At 39.5% G+C, this 17,500-nt stretch overlaps 1 protein-coding gene across 1 annotated transcript in view; it reads left to right on the forward strand.

Annotated features, from left to right (window-relative positions):
• snap25a (synaptosome associated protein 25a) overlaps positions 1–17,500 on the forward strand; it is a 66,353-nt gene that overhangs the window by 44,858 nt on the left and 3,995 nt on the right. The window contains exons 5-7 of the mRNA XM_062034764.1: positions 555–672; positions 15,094–15,213; positions 16,365–16,509. Coding sequence (XP_061890748.1) covers positions 555–672; positions 15,094–15,213; positions 16,365–16,509 — 383 coding nt within the window. The remainder of the gene's footprint in view (positions 1–554; positions 673–15,093; positions 15,214–16,364; positions 16,510–17,500) is intronic.

Below are 17,500 nucleotides of genomic sequence, written 5' to 3' on the forward strand. Positions count from 1 at the left end.
TCGGATCGAATACTTAGGTGCCCAAATATTTAAGGATTTTAATCCAAAAATTGATTCTTTACAATTTAATTTGGAAAAAAAAAATTATATATATATATATTAAAATGATGAACGATTTAGAATGGGAATAGGTAAAAATGGCAATTTGGATGTGAATGTCTATTTTTGAGCTTTGCTGCACATCAGTAAGTGGTAGAGTATTTGTGCCAATGTCGTTCACTCCACTACTGTCATCCTTTGTCCCGACCAGAGCAACTCGATCGTGTCGAGGATGGCATGAACCATATCAACCAAGACATGAAGGAAGCCGAGAAAAATTTAAAAGATTTAGGGAAATGCTGTGGGCTTTTCATATGTCCATGTAACAAGTAGGTACTGACTACGTGGCCGAGAGCTTGTCACGTATGTGTGGCGTCCAGTTTTCTCCTCCCGTTCTTCTTTTTCTTTTGACTTTCTTTGGTCGCAGTGAGTGTCTGAAGTTGTTGTCTTCTCTCCTTTGTCCTCTCTATCTCTCCTCTCTCTCTTGCTTCGATAAATGACTCGCGTTTAATCAGAGCAACTGGAGCGCATCGAGGAGGGAATGGACCAAATCAATAAGGACATGAAGGACGCGGAAAAGAATTTGAACGATCTAGGGAAATTCTGTGGGCTTTGCTCCTGCCCATGTAACAAGTAGGTGCTGCTTGCCTGCCTGCCTGCCTGCCTGCCATGACAACAAGTAGCCATGCCTCTTGAGAGACCAACCATACATTGCTGGCATGATCACGGCAATCCAGAGAACGTTCACACATACATATACATACATATATACTGTACGTACATACATACATACGTCAGCCAGACGGCACATCCAATGCCAGCTAAACACAGGCCCAGTCGTGCCAACTCTGGTTAAATACGGTCATAAGCAGAATTCTATTTTCCGCCCCCTCTTTAAAAAAACAAAAATCAAATAAATTGTTCATGCTTTTTTATTCATGTGAAATGATTTGTAAACTTTTTAAAATTAAACTAGAATTTAATTTAATTCAGGTTTTGTACGGAAACAAAATATTTGTTTTCTTTAGAGCAAAATACATTAGACTTAGTTAAAATTAGAGCTGCAAAATGATTATTTTGTACACAAATGCAATTTTATTGTCAGAATGTCATCCAGGAAGGTTCGTAAAACTTTTACTTGAATGCATCTTATTTATTTGCACAGGACTTGGTAACAGTTGTATCTAAAGTTCTTTCAGAATGTATTTTAAATATGATATTTAGTTGTATCTAAAGTTCTTTCAGGATGTATCTCAGATATTTAGTTTTATCTAAAGTTCTTTCAGTATATATTTTAAATATAATATTTAGTTGTATCTAAAGTTATTTCAGGATGTATTTTGAATATTTAGTTTTATCTAAAATTATTTCAGGATGTATTTTAAATATAATATACATTTTTTGTAAAGTTTTTTCAGGATGTATTTTAACTATTTCATTGTACCTAACATTCGTTCAGGATGTATTTTAAATATATTTAATTTGATCTAAAGTTCTTTCAGGATGTATTTTAAATATTTAGTTTTATCTAAAGTTCTTTCAGGATGTACTTTAAATATAATATTTAGTTTTATCTAAAGTTATTTCAGGATGTATTTTGAATATTTTGTTTTATCTAAAACTATTTCAGGATGTATTTTAAATATAATATACATTTTTTCAAAAGTTTTTTCAGGATGTATTTTAACTATTTCGTTGTACCTAACATTCTTTCAGGATGTATTTTAAAATTATTTAATTTGATCTAAAGTTCTTTCAGGATGTATTTTAAATATCATTTAGTTGTATCTAAAGTTATTTCAGGATGTATTTTAAATATGATATTTACCGGTAGTTGTATTTAAAGTTCTTTCGGGATGTATTTCAGATATTTAATTTTATCTAAAGTTCTTTTAGGATGTATTTCAGACATTTAGTTTTATCTAAAGTTCTTTCAGGATGTATTTTAAATATTTAGTGTTATCTAAAATTCTTTCAGGATGTATTTTAAATGTAATATAAATTTTTTCTAAAGTTTTTTCAGGATGTATTTTAACTATTTTGTTGTACCTAACATTATTTCAGGATGTATTTTAAATATATATATATGTATTTGAAATATTTTGTTTTATCTTAAGTTCTTTCAGGATGTATTTTAAATATAATATTTAGTTTTACCCAACATTCTTTCAGGATGTATTTTAAATATATTTAGTTTTATCTAAAGTTCTTTCAGGATGTATTTTAAATATTTTGTTTTATCTAAAGTTCTTTCAGGATGTATTTTAAATATTTAGCTTTATCTAAAGTTATTTCAGGATGTATTTTAAATATTTCGTTTTATCTAAAGTTCTTTCAGGTTGTATTATAAATATTTAGTTAAATCTAAAGTTTTTTCAGGATGTATTTTAAATATAATATTTAGTTTAATCAAAAGTTTTTTCAGGATGTATTTTGAATATAATATTTAGTTTTATTTTAGGTTCTTTCAGGATGTATTTTAAACATATTTAGTTTTTTCAGGATGTATTTTAAATATAATATTTTGTACCCGTGAGACCACCAGTCGGAGTCTCCTCACTCATCTTTGTAGTGACATGTTACTGATCTGATCACTGACCGTGTAGTAAATTAAAAGAGCTTGTATGCTCAAAATAAATAGCATGATTGATCTAACTGTCTTCATGATTAAAACACACATTTGCATATTTTACTGACACATCTCTGGCCGAAATTCCACAGAACAAAATATGAAAATTAAGCTATGTACTATGATTCGTGCTGATATCTGATCAATTTCTGTATCGGCCAATACTCAGGGCTCCAATACCGGTATCAGAAATTAAAAAGTGGTTTCAAGACACCCATAATGACAATGATAAAACATTTGCAAATACATACAATTAATTTATGAATGAACAAGTTTATACACAAAAAGACAATAGTTGAATAAACATTTCATTCGCCCTGACTGAGATCTAGCATTCCCTTTTTGCTATCCCGCCAATTTAAAATGTATCACCTCCATTAATGACGAGTTCTTTGTACAGTAAAACTTGGCACTGGTCTAAACTAGTGGCATCATCGTTCTATTAGTGAGAGAAGATTCTTAATCAATGGTAACAAAGTTAGAGACCGTTTTCCAGAATACAATTGGCCACTTGCTTGGTGTTCTTGCCTAAAACTCTTTGTCCACTTGGTGGATCTACGCATCCGCTACTCAATAACTATCGCTGGGAACCATCACAGTCTGATCTAGAACCTTGCCGAGGTTCTGCCTAGACCTGTTTTCTGCTGCTTTTATCACGCAGCAGACCCTCTAAAAGTTCCTCTCAGCCAAGGCCAAGGTTCATCAGCAAGTGCCTCTCTCAACACTCTTGAGCCAAGTACTCTTTTCTGTGAGCCTCCACTTAGGTTTTATCCACTCACTAACACGTTCCTGCAAAGGAATGTGCTTGAGCATTGATCCAGAGCGATAGAAGCAGGGCTCTCCAGGAATAGTCAAACCATAACCAGGGCTGAGGAATATGTAGAAGTCAAAATGTCCAATCTGGGACTGTTTGACTCATTACACCTGCACGATCTTTACCACTTTTGTTTTCCTTGAACAACATCATCCCTTTACCGGACGCGGATTGAGTGGCGAGCATGGCCCTTGGAATGCTCTTGCATGCTTGACTATGCAACTCATTGCTGCACGTGATGATGCTACCACCATGCATTTGTTGATGATGTACATGTAGAGTATGTACATTGATGCTCTGCTCTACAGCATAACCAGCAACATTTTGAAATACAGGGTGTCCACAAAGTCTTTGCAATGGAAAACAGATGAGATACTCAGGATTTGTTCCATGTACTCGGTAGTTGTCAAAGTTTTTAATCACATTGCAAAACTGCATGTGATCCAGTTTCTCAATCAAACCTTTCCAGACTAGAACTGGAGAGATGGTCACCAGATATCACTGCCATGGACTTCTTTCTATGAGGTTCTGTTAAAGATACGATTCCACTGCCATCATTGACGAGGCTATACTACAGTGAACATAGAAACTATTGTCTTTAAGTGCTTCATGCCATCATTTAAGAGACTTTCTATAGAGCGTTTACAGACAACATGTACGTCTACAATGTCTATGGATGTTCTCATTCATCCAGGTCATTGAAATCTCAGGGCATTCAATCCATTGCAACTGGACTGTTTGGCTTGTCTTAGAAGATGTTTTGCCAAGTAGGCTCATTGACTTAGGTTGTTCAGATCTAGTCAGGCTTAGATTGGTCAGATCTAGTCTGAAGACTACTTAGATTGGTCAGATCTACTCTGAAGACTAGAAGAAGAAGACTTAATATTGGTCACATCTTGTCTGAAGACCAGAAGAAGACTTAAAGGCCTACTGAAATGATTTTTTTTTTTTAAACGGGGATAGCAGATCCATTTTATGTGTCACACTTGATCATTTCGCGATATTGCCATATTTTTGCTGAAAGGATTTAGTAGAGAACGACGACGATAAAGATCGCAACTTTTGGTATCTAATAAAAAAAAGCCTTGCCCCTACCGGAAGTAGCGTGACGTAGTCAGTTGATAGCCTCCTCATATTTTCCTATTGTTTTCAATGCAGCTAGAGCGATTCGGACCGAGAAAGCGACGATTACCCCATTAATTTGAACGAGGATGAAAGATTCGTGGATGAGGAACGTTAGAGTTAAGGACTAGAATGCAGTGCAAGACATATCTTTTTTCGCTCTGACCGTAACTTAGGTACAAGCTGGCTCATTGGATTCCACACTCTCTCCTTTTTCTATTGTGGATCACGGATTTGTATTTTAAACCACTTCGGATACTATATCCTCTTGAAAATGAGAGTCGAGAACGCGAAATGGACATTCACAGTGACTTTTATCTCCACGACAATACATCGACGAAACACTTTAGCTACAGAGCTAACGTGATAGCATCATGCTTAACTGCATATAGAAACAAAATAAATAAATCCCTGACTGGAAGGATAGACAGAAGATCAACAATACTATTAAACCAGGGACATGTAACTACACAGTTAATGCTTTCCAGCTTGGCGAAGCTTAAAAATGCTGTTGCTAACGACGCCATTGAAGCTAACTTAGTATAACGGGACCTCACAGAGCTATGATAAAAACATTAGCGCTCCACCTATGCCAGCCAGCCCTCATCTGCTCATCAACACCCGTGCTCACCTGCGTTCCAGCGATCGACGGAAGGACGAAGGACTTCACCACGATCATCCGTGCGGTCGGTGGCTAGCGTTGGCTAGCACGTCTGCTATCCGAGTCAAAGTCTTCCTGGTTGTGTTGCTGTAGTCCGCCGCTAATACACCGATCCCACCTACAACTTTCTTCTTTGCAGTCTTCATTGTTCATTAAACAAATTGCAAAAGATTCACCAACACAGATGTCCAGAATACTGTGGAATTATGAGATGAAAACAGAGCTATTTTGTATTCTATTCAATGGGGTACTGATACTTCCGTTTCACTGGTTACGTCACGCGCATACGTCATCATCCAAAGACGTTTTCAACCGGAAGTTTAGCGGGAAATTTAAAATTGCACTTTATAAGTTAACCCGGCCGTATTGGCATGTGTTGCAATGTTAAGATTTCATCATTGATATATAAACTATCAGACTGCGTGGTCGGCAATAGTGGGTTTCAGTAGGCCTTTAATATTGGTCAGATGTAGTCTGAAGACTAGACTTAGACAAACTTTAATGATCCACAAGAAGACTTAATATTGGTCTGAAGACTAGAAGAAGACGACGACTTAGTCTTCAAACTAAATTTGACCAATCTAAGTCTCTGAGCATGGACTGATGAAATCTACTTGAATGAAAGGCGAAACATCTTCTAAGACAAACCAAACAGTCCAGTTGCGATCCACTGTACGTCTACAATATGGACAGAAATATTGTGTGACGCCTGGCCTCTGTGATGTCACATGTCTAATATTTATCACAAGGACCTAGCTCAGAATCTCCAGCCTAGCTCAACCCAAATATGTGTCGGTTACTTTTTCCCCAACCAGATCTTGTATGCACAGACCTGAAATGATTCAACCCAAACTCGACTGAAACGGTTTTAACAAAGCTGGAAGAATATTGTGCAAAACATTTAAAGTAAACATAAGAATTAGGACTGAGAGAAAAGTTACAAGGTTTAAGCAAACCCTTAATTGATTTTGATGTATAAATACTGCGCATACCTCAATTTATAAGAATTTTGAGATACAAGCAGTTGCTCAATTTTGTGTTGAGCTTTAAGTTGGGAGCATAATTTGAGTTAGCAGCCTCCCTGCTGCTGGTTGAAGTAGCGACACAAATCCAGTCTACAGATCGACACAATCCTGCCCTGCAACCACCATCCAAAATCTTACAAGACAAGGTAAAAGAGTTGAAAAACAAACATGTGGACAAAGAAAATATAATTCATACATTTTCTAAACAGTCCTCGTTAGGGTCCAATTGTCAACAAAAACAGACATTCGCAGCTATGGATGATCGGGACCTTTCCCCAGTCAAGCAAACATGATTTGACAGTGTTAGAAGAAGTCAGAGTATTTGTAGAAAAGTGTAGTATCTGTTAACGAAGGATAGCACATGTGAGTCAGACATCAGTGTTTTGCCCAATAGTGGCTTAGTAATGACAATAAGTAAGATTAGGTCAACGTGTCTCACAAGGAGACGGAGTGACTCTGGGAAAAGAGACCCCAAACAGCCAGGATCTTCGAGGTATCGGGGGGAAATTTGACACTCTGGCCTTACCTTTGCTGGCACCATGACAAAAGTAGGAAGCCTGTGTTGTGACGTTATCTCGGGTGGGACACTGAGGACACTCCTACCAGTTCAAAAACCAACAGACCTGTAGGTTCTAAATTTAAGACCAAGGAATTGTCACACACCCACGTCATCCTTCTGTCCGGAAGAGGGTGACAAGCTGAGCAATGCACATCAAAACCCACGAAACACGGGGACAACATGCGAACAGAAGAGTTCCAAAGGAGATTCGAATGCTCGATTTCCTGGTTCTGAAGCAGACGTGCTAACCTCAACTTTAAAATCCTTAAGACAGTAGGACAAATTCAGAAGTCAACATTTTAGTTTGAGGGTAGCTCAGTTTGACAGGTTCCGCCACAGTATGGTCCGTATTTGCAACATCTAATCCGATCATCTCCCTTCAACCACCACTAAGCTGATTAGCGCAGGTGAGAGCATCCATTTGAGGGATGAGGAAAGAGTATTTTGGAACAAAATGAAAAGATGAGGAAAAGTAGCCAGATGGTAAACGGCAAGTACACAAAGAAAGTGTGTGTCAGCAGGAACTGGCAGTGAAGCCTTGATTTGGTCCAGTTCTATTAATACAAGTCATGTAGGAGGCTGAGTAGCCACCATCTCTCTTACTGATATATTTTCTCATACTGTACCACTGCATGGTGGCCCAGCAACACAGGATAAAGTATGTGAAGTATACATTTGAGAGCAGTTTACTGTTATTGAAATATTAAAAATCCAACAACAAAACATAGTAAATATAGTAGAAGTGTCATGTTTAGCAAGTTCAGTTCATTGACATGCAAAACAAAGACTTGAAGGCCTACTGAAATGAATTTTTTTTATTTAAACGGGGATAGCAGATCCATTCTATGTGTCATACTTGATCATTTCGCGATATTGCCATATTTTTGCTGAAAGGATTTAGTAGAGAACATCGACGATAAAGTTCGCAACTTTTGGTCACTGATAAAAAAGCCTTGCCTGTATCGGAAGTAGCGTGACGTCACAGGTTGAAGGGCTCCTCACATATCCCCATTGTTTACACCAGCAGCGAGAGCGATTCGGACCGAGAAAGCGACGATTACCCCATTAATTTGAGCCAGGATGAAAGATTCGTGGATGAGGAACGTGAGAGTGAAGGACTAGAGTGCAGTGCAGGATGCATCTTTTTTCGCTCTGACCGTAACTTAGGTACAAGCTGGCTCATTGGATTCCACACTCTCTCCTTTTTCTATTGTGGATCACAGATTTGTATTTTAAACCACCTCGGATACTATATCCTCTTGAAAATGAGAGTCGAGAACGCGAAATGGACATTCACAGTGACTTTTATCTCCACGACAATACATCGGCGAAGCATTTTAGCTACGGAGCTAACGTGATAGCATCGGGCTTAACTGCAGATAGAAACAAAAGAAATAAACCTCTGACTGGAAGGATAGACAGAAAATCAACAATACTATTAAACCATGGACATGTAACTACACGGTTAATGCTTTCCAGCCTGGCGAAGCTTAACAATGCTGTTGCTAACGACGCCATTGAAGCTAACTTAGCAACGGGACCTCACAGAGCTATGCTAAAAACATTGGCTATCCACCTACGCCAGCCAGCCCTCATCTGCTCATCAACACCCGTGCTCACCTGCGTTCCAGCGATCGACGGAGCGACGAAGGACTTCACCCGATCATCGATGCGGTCGGCGGCTAGCGTCGGATAGCGCATCTGCTATCCAAGTCAAAGTCCTCCTGGTTGTGTTGCTGCAGCCAGCCGCTAATACACCGATCCCACCTACAGCTTTCTTCTTTGCAGTCTTCATTGTTCATTAAACAAATTGCAAAAGATTCACCAACACAGATGTCCTGAATACTGTGGAATTTTGCGATGAAAACCGAGCTTTCTGTATTGGATACAATGTGTCCGAATACTTCCGTTTCAACCATTGACGTCACGCGCATACGTCATCATACATAGACGTTTCAACCGGAAGTTTTGCGGGAAATTTAAAATTGCACTTTATAAGTTAACCCGGCCGTATTGGCATGTGTTGCAATGTTAAGATTTCATCATTGATATATAAACTATCAGACTGCGTGGTCGGTAGTAGTGGCTTTCAGTAGGCCTTTAACTTCCGTGTTAAATGATTTAGAAAACAAAACATCTAAAAATGCAAGCATACAATTTTACGATGTTTACTTTTAAAAGGTGCCATGTGTAATAATGTGGCCAGAAATGGTACTGCAATAACGGTCAAAATTCTGTAGCCATGACTGAGGTTGCCAGATACGCAGCCGAATCCGAATCCTACTCCAAAGAACTTCAAATGGCTATCGACGAGTGCTACGCTTTAGGTTTCTCTTGTTTATGCTTCTTGGAAGATGGTTTACTCAGTAATCATGCCATATTTTACTGATGTCGATTAGCCAAATGTATTTGTAAAGTTACGCAGCAATATTTTTGTCGGGAGTCGGGACAGATTGTTGGCATTATCCTGCTAAAATGTCTAGTTTGACCGCACGGACCACCATCGAAATACAAACCCCGTTTCCATATGAGTTGGGAAATTGTGTTAGATGTAAATATAAACGGAATACAATGATTTGCAAATCATTTTCAACCCATATTCAGTTGAATATGCTACAAAGACAACATATTTGATGTTCAAACTGATAAACTTTTTTTTTTTTTTGCAAATAATCATTAACTTTAGAATTTGATGCCAGCAACACGTGACAAAGAAGTTGGGAAAGGTGGCAATAAATACTGATAAAGTTGAGGAATGCTCATCAAACACTTATTTGGAACATCCCACAGGTGAACAGGCAAATTGGGAACAGGTGGGTGCCATGATTGGGTATAAAAGTAGATTCCTTGAAATGCTCAGTCATTCACAAACAAGGATGGGGCGAGGGTCACCACTTTGTCAACAAATGCGTGAGCAAATTGTTGAACAGTTTAAGAAAAACCTTTCTCAACCAGCTATTGCAAGGAATTTAGGGATTTCACCATCTACGGTCCGTAATATCATCAAAAGGTTCAAAGAATCTGGAGAAATCACTGCACGTAAGCAGCTAAGCCCGTGACCTTCAATCCCTCAGGCTGTACTGCATCAACAAGCGACATCAGTGTGTAAAGGATATCACCACATGGGCTCAGGAACACTTCAGAAACCCACTGTCAATAACTACAGTTGGTCGCTACATCTGTAAGTGCAAGTTAAAACTCTCCTATGCAAGGCGAAAACCGTTTATCAACAACACCCAGAAACGCCGTCGGCTTCGCTGGGCCTGAGCTCATCTAAGATGGACTGATACAAAGTGGAAAAGTGTTCTGTGGTCTGACGAGTCCACATTTCAAATTGTTTTTGGAAACTGTGGACGTCGTGTCCTCCGGACCAAAGAGGAAAAGAACCATCCGGATTGTTATGGCGCAAAGTTGAAAAGCCAGCATGTGTGATGGTATGGGGGTGTATTAGTGCCCAAGACATGGGTAACTTACACATCTGTGAAGGCACCATTAATGCTGAAAGCTACATACAGGTTTTGGAGCAACATATGTTGCCATCCAAGCAACGTTACCATGGACGCCCCTGCTTATTTCAGCAAGACAATGCCAAGCCACGTGTTACATCAACGTGGCTTCATAGTAAAAGAGTGCGGGTACTAGACTGGCCTGCCTGTAGTCCAGACCTGTCTCCCATTGAAAATGTGTGGCGCATTATGAAGCCTAAAATAGCACAACGGAGACCCCCGGACTGTTGAACAACTTAAGCTGTACATCAAGCAAGAATGGGAAAGAATTCCACCTGAGAAGCTTCAAAAATGTGTCTCCTCAGTTCCCAAACGTTTACTGAGTGTTGTTAAAAGGAAAGGCCATGTAACACAGTGGTGAACATGCCCTTTCCCAACTACTTTGGCACGTGTTGCAGCCATGAAATTCTAAGTTAATGATTATTTGCAAAAAAAAAATAAAGTTTATGAGTTTGAACATCAAATATCTTGTCTTTGTAGTGCATTCAATTGAATATGGGTTGAAAATGATTTGCAAATCATTGTATTCCGTTTATATTTACATCTAACAAAATTTCCCAACTCATATGGAAACAGGGTTTGTAACTATATATAATATATTATATATCGCATAGGCCTACTTTAAAGGCAAGCCAAGGCCAATAGTAAAATCACCGCCACATTTCGTTCAGCATAACCCCATGTTGCATCCAACCTGACGCACTGCATTCTCTTCCATGTACGCACATCGCCATCTTTCAGTGCAGAGTGCAATTCTATGAGCCAACCCACATTATGCATACATCATATAGCCTACTACCATGCCAATACACAAAGTAGAACATCATTACATGTAATGCATTATATTGTGCCAAGCAAATACCACCCCATATGTGTTTGATGCACATACAGTACCAGAAACCGCAATTAAATAACTAATAAATAATATTGAGAAGGAAATAGGCACTGACACTACCCAAATCCAGATAGGTTTTATTTGTCGAAAATATATTTTGCCCTGTCAGTTGGAATACACATCAACATACAGGCTAACGGGCATATATTTTAGCCTGTATGTCGATGTGTCATTAACCGGGCTAGCATGCTAACTCAGCATTACACTAGTGTGGTGGTGCTTCGCTCCTAAGCATTCGTTACAGGAACATACTAACTTTGGTAGACAAGATCATAGACTGTATTGGACAATATAGTTTACATATGAAATGTCCATTTCCATTTATTACGAGTAATAAGAAAACGTAAATGCCTTACTTCCCTATCGAGGAAAACAGTAAGTTTGGCGTCATATGAAAAAATCTTCTCTGCCTTCAATCGTCTCCATCTTTCAAAGGCATCCCCGATACAAATCCTCGTTTTGTTCCTGGCTTTGTCATGAATAAGTTGAGAATTGTAACCTTTTAGATTTACTATGGTCTGACATGTTTAGTAACTTTACCAGTAGCAGTGACACACTCACAGACTTTTTAATTGGTCAAACGGCGGACGACGGGGAACCGAAATGAAAACAATAACAAGATTTCAGGGCTGTAAATCTAATTTTGAAATGAGCATATCCCTGCTGAACTACCGTAATCAGTTATAAAGGTATTGGAAAAGAACATGATTTATTAATGCCTTTTGACAATGATGACTTGACATGTAATTATTACATAAGGCTCCTTTAAAGTTCCTTCTTGGCTGGAGTGCAGCTTCAATAGTTATTGCTTGTAGCCTCATTACTCATCTTTTTACTGAAATACACTCAAACTTTGACAAACTTTGAAAGAAACAAAGAACTACTCACCCCCAAATCCTCCACACGACACCTCCGCTCCGGACAGGCTAACTTCCTCCAACCTCCGAGGACAAAGCTACGAACTATGGGAGACGGGGCTTTCTGCTCCGCCGCTCCCAGTCTGTGGAACGCTCTCCCTGACCACCTGAGGGCACCGCAGACTGTGGATGCTTTTAAAAAAGGCTTAAAAACCCTTCTTTTAGAAAAAGCCTTTTTATAGATATATGCACACTAGTTCTAGCTATTAGGCTGTTCTAGTTTTTATTTATTTTTATTATTTTTTTAATACACTGTAGCACTTTGAGGTTGTTTGCTCAATGTAAAGTGCTTTTTACAAATAAAATCTATTATTATTATTATTATTAACTTGGTCGTTGGGGTCAATAAAATACTTAATAATTCCCGAGATCATGTTGTATAGAAATCCTTAGTTTTTACCCTTTTCTTTTTGAAACAATACAATAAAATTATCCCCAAACCAGACGTGACGTGAACGGTGGGTTGTGTTCCCACGTCACACGAGGTCTCAGCTGGTTAGCCGCTAAGCTCGCAGAGCTAAGTTTGCTCACTCGACTTTGTGAAGGTAAAAACCTGCGCGTGGCTTCTTCTTGCACCCGTCTCATGGAGAGGTTGTCCCTGCTAGAGGGACGTGTCTGTTAGTAAGAGCAGAAAAACATTGGATGCCATGGACACGCTTGTTAGCCGTATTGAGCTAACTAGCCCAGTTTGCAGCAGTCCTAAACGGCCTACAAGCTAAGACGCATAACAGACTTCGTTCGTTAGATAGTCCTACACCCCAGATATATAGAATATCGGGTTACATTGGGCCGCATCATATCGAGCTTTGAGTATATATCTTTGTCTATTTACTAGGACTGTAACCGTAGGCATCCTCACCGTACTTCCATATTAAGGTAACAGTTCACAGTTTACTAGGACTGTAACTGTAGGCATCCTCACTGTACTTCCATATTAAGGTAACAGTTCACAGTTTACTAGGACTGTAACCGTAGGCATCCTCAACCGTACTTCCATATTAAGGTAACAGTTCACAGTTTACTAGGACTGTAATCGTAGGCATCCTCACCGTACTTACATATTAAGGTCACAGTTCACAGTTTACTAGGACTGTAATCGTAGGCATCCTCAACCATACTTCCATATTAAGGTAACAGTTCACAGTTTACTAGGACTGTAATCGTAGGCATCCTCACCGTACTTACATATTAAGGTCACAGTTCACAGTTTACCAGGACTGTAATCGTAGGCATCCTTACCGTACTTACATATTAAGGTCACAGTTCACAGTTTACTAGGATTGTAATCGTAGGCATCCTCAACCGTACTTCCATATTAAGGTCACAGTTCACAGTTTACTAGGACTGTAACCGTAGGCATCCTCAACCGAACTTCCATATTAAGGTAACAGTTCACAGTTTACTAGGACTGTAACCGTAGGCATCCTCAACCGTACTTCCATATTAAGGTAACAGTTCACAGTTTACTAGGACTGTAACCGTAGGCATCCTCAACCATACATCCATATTGAGGTAACAGTTCACAGTTTACTAGGACTGTAACCGTAGGCATCCTCAACCGTACTTACATATTAAGGTAACAGTTCACAGTTTACTAGGACTGTAACCGTAGGCATCCTCAACCGTACTTCCATATTAAGGTAACAGTTCACAGTTTACTAGGACTGTAACCGTAGGCATCCTCAACCGTACTTCCATATTGAGGTAACAGTTCACAGTTTACTAGGACTGTAACCGTAGGCATCCTCAACCGTACTTCCATATTGAGGTAACAGTTCACAGTTTACTAGGACTGTAACCGTAGGCATCCTCAACCGTACTTCCATATTAAGGTAACAGTTCACAGTTTACTAGGACTGTAACCGTAGGCATCCTCAACCGTACTTCCATATTAAGGTCACATTTGTGCATTACGGAAGGTTGAAATTAGGTCAAAGTACAGTATTCCCTCGCCACACAACACAGGTTTTAAAGTACCATTAAAGTTTTTATGTTAAAACTACGTTGTTTCGATTTTTTAAAGTGTTTTAAACACAAAGGACAGGCTTGTAAAAAAAAGGGCTTCGTACTGTAAAAGTGTTGTCAAGGTGACAACTGCATCCGAGGACTGCACTCCAGCTGGCCTTCCTCTCTTCTATTCTAAACAATCGGCTCATCCCAAACCGTCCAAGCATCTTTTGAAGAAGGATATGGTTTGAAAAGAAGGACTTTCTCAAAAGCGGTAAACAAAATCAGGTAAATGAGGTGTGATGCGGTTTTGGGAGGGCATATAAAACCCCGGGCAGCTGGAACCTTCTCCTCTTTGTTTACTAACTAAAAATAGCTGCTGAATAACGAGCGCCATGACACGCACAAAGACGGCATATCTGGTTAGAGCAGCTCTGTTTGTCCGTGCGCTCTTCCTACCGAGTCAGACATGGGTCTGCTAATAAAAGACAAAGAAGGCGGAGCTTGGGGTGTCACGTTTTACTCTCTTGACTTCCTTCAGTTCCTTTGCGTTGTTATTGTTTTTTATTTTGTATTCTTGTTGTCCCTCCTCTAACAATGTGACAGTCCTGTACAATCTGTACCGTTTGTCTTCTGTTTTCTGTCACCTTGGGAGATTCAACTGCGGGGGCTGGGGGGTTGTTTTGTTTACCTTTTACAGGGTCTTGTTCCCGAAGTGCATGCGGGCTAATAGTTCAGGATGTTAGCTGCATGTTTACACTACATGATATAGCATCACTCACATTGCTAAACTCCCAGCCAGTCCATGCCTGCTATGCTTTGCTTGACCTAGTCTAGTCCCCCACCTGATGCATGAATGGAGTCCTTTGCTATGGATCGGTACTTAAATCCGCCCTCAAAGCCAAGGCTCTCTGTGTTGATTGGTCCAAGGAGAAGTCGGCCTGATTGAGGCTCGAGTAACTGCTGTTCCTGGTTACAGAATGAAGAGCGGAGCCAGCAAGGCCTGGGGGAACAACCAGGATGGGGTGGTGGCCAGTCAGCCGGCCCGTGTGGTGGACGAGCGCGAACAGATGGCCATCAGCGGAGGCTTCATCCGCAGGTAAGACGTCCGGCGCTGTAGTTTCTAGAGCTGACCTTTTCAGAGTACGGCATTATGGACTCTGGATGGACCACAATATCGGGGAACCAAAGAACAGGACCCAGGGCAAGTGGCGGGGAACCACAGAACAGGACCCAGGGCAAGCGGCAGGCAGCAAGTTACTCTCGGCCGTCTCAGATGAAGAGAGCAGTTATGATTGTGGTTTACAGAGTAAACAACTAAAAACTAAGGTTATGGGCGTTGTTTCCTCTAAAGGCATACATTTGTCTAAATATGGCCAAGAACACGCATTATCGTGGGTTTCCTGCACGTCTTCATCACTAAAGGAAAAATCTAATCTGCGGGAGAGAATTCCTCTGACGTTTTCAAGTATGGTTGTTTATTTTTGAGTGGTCAGCTTGAAGCGTCCCTCTGTCTCCGACTCCCTTGTCGTCATGTGACATCAGTGTCTGTTATGATTTTGCTTCCTGGTTACGATGACCCGCCTTATCTTGCCTCTGATTGGCCAGTGTGTAATGTTTGGCCCTCACCTTAGCCAATTGTGACTGACCATACAAACACCAACCAATCATGGATTTTCTCCGGATGTATGGATGTTCTCATTCATCCAGGTCATTGTGTTTTCTACGTATTTCATTTTGGCTTGTCCATTTTCTCTTTGTAGCTTTGATGTAAGCTACCTTGCTACATGGCTCTGAAAGTAGCTAAGCTACAGGAATCGCTACTTGTTCAAAGAGTAGTGAAGCTACTGCCAAGCTAATGGGAAACTTAGTACATGTAGCTAGTTACTGACCATCACTAGTGGCAGGCAGGACTGACTGATGGCTAACCAAAACTGGAATTAGGGCAAGAAGTCAAGACTATCTACGTATACAAGAGCCCATAAATGGTCGGTGTGGTCTAACTTATGTAGCTGACTGTTTTCTATTCTTGTGTTGACATTTCTTTTCTGCCTTAATAACAGGGATATTAATCACAAGAAGGTTAAATTTACAATAACATAAATATTTATCCTGCTCCTTATTTTCCACAGGTCATAAAAAATATCAATAATTATCGATATCAAGCGATACAAGTACTTTATACAGTTTTCAGCCGTATCGCCCTAACTAGTTCTACCAATACTTGAATATTTCCGTGTTGTGCTTCAGGGTAACAGACGATGCCCGGGAAAATGAGATGGACGAGAACCTGGAACAAGTGGGTGGCATCATCGGAAACCTGCGCCACATGGCCCTAGACATGGGCAACGAGATCGACACCCAGAACCGCCAGATCGACAGGATCATGGAGAAGGTGCTAACACTTTTTTTGCCTAAATGCTAACACTTAGCTCAAGCTTAAAGTAAAGAATATTGTTTCAAAGTTTTCCATAATAATAATAATAGTAAACGGTAATAAAAATGTATTTCATGGTAAATACCAAAGATAGTCATGGTTTAGCTTATTAGTACATGCTGAGCAAAGTTACTTTGAAGTACAGTCGTGCTCATTGAGAACTTATCTATCTGTATGTGTCAAGCTATTTGTTAGTAAAATAAACAATTTAGAGCTAATGCTAAGGGGTATTATACATCCTTATTACTTACAGTGCCATTTATGTTACTGCCCCCTAGCGTATCGTTCAAGCATTTCTAAAGACGCTAATATTGGAAGTCCCCTTTTTTACCAATGAAAGCAACAACCAGCACTAAAATCTAAAATAAAGTTGATATCAAACAGAAGGAGGCAACATCCCACAGCAAACACACAACATGTAATTACGCACACATACATACATATACAGAATAGATACTACTATGTGGGAATAATGAACAACAAATCAATGATTGAAGTGACAAACTTTGCAATCCTACAATACCCCGGTTGTGGACAAGGAGACTACAGCCGTGGACGCACATTCAATCTCTGTGTTAAGTAGCGCTAACACGATCCAGTGAACAGATGGAACAAAAAAACACAGTTGAGCTAAAATGCTACTCGGAGCGCGCTCTCGCTGACGTCACACCGCATAACTACATATGTGAGTTAGTTTATCTAAGTAATGCATTAATTACTTTCCCTAGTAATCCAATACATGTATTTAAGAGTAATTCCATTAGTAATTCATGTACTTTTTTGGTAAAATAACAAATAACTATAAGTAATTACTTTGAAAAGTAATTTTATGAACACTGGTGACAACCGACCATCATGAGAATAGAAATTCTATTTCACAATTAGTTAGCTTGCTAATAACAATTTAAACTACACAGTCAAACCCAAAATGATCAATACCCGTGGCAAA

This window comes from Entelurus aequoreus, linkage group LG23 (genome assembly GCF_033978785.1).
Source record: "Entelurus aequoreus isolate RoL-2023_Sb linkage group LG23, RoL_Eaeq_v1.1, whole genome shotgun sequence".
NCBI classification, from domain to species: Eukaryota; Metazoa; Chordata; class Actinopteri; order Syngnathiformes; family Syngnathidae; genus Entelurus; species Entelurus aequoreus.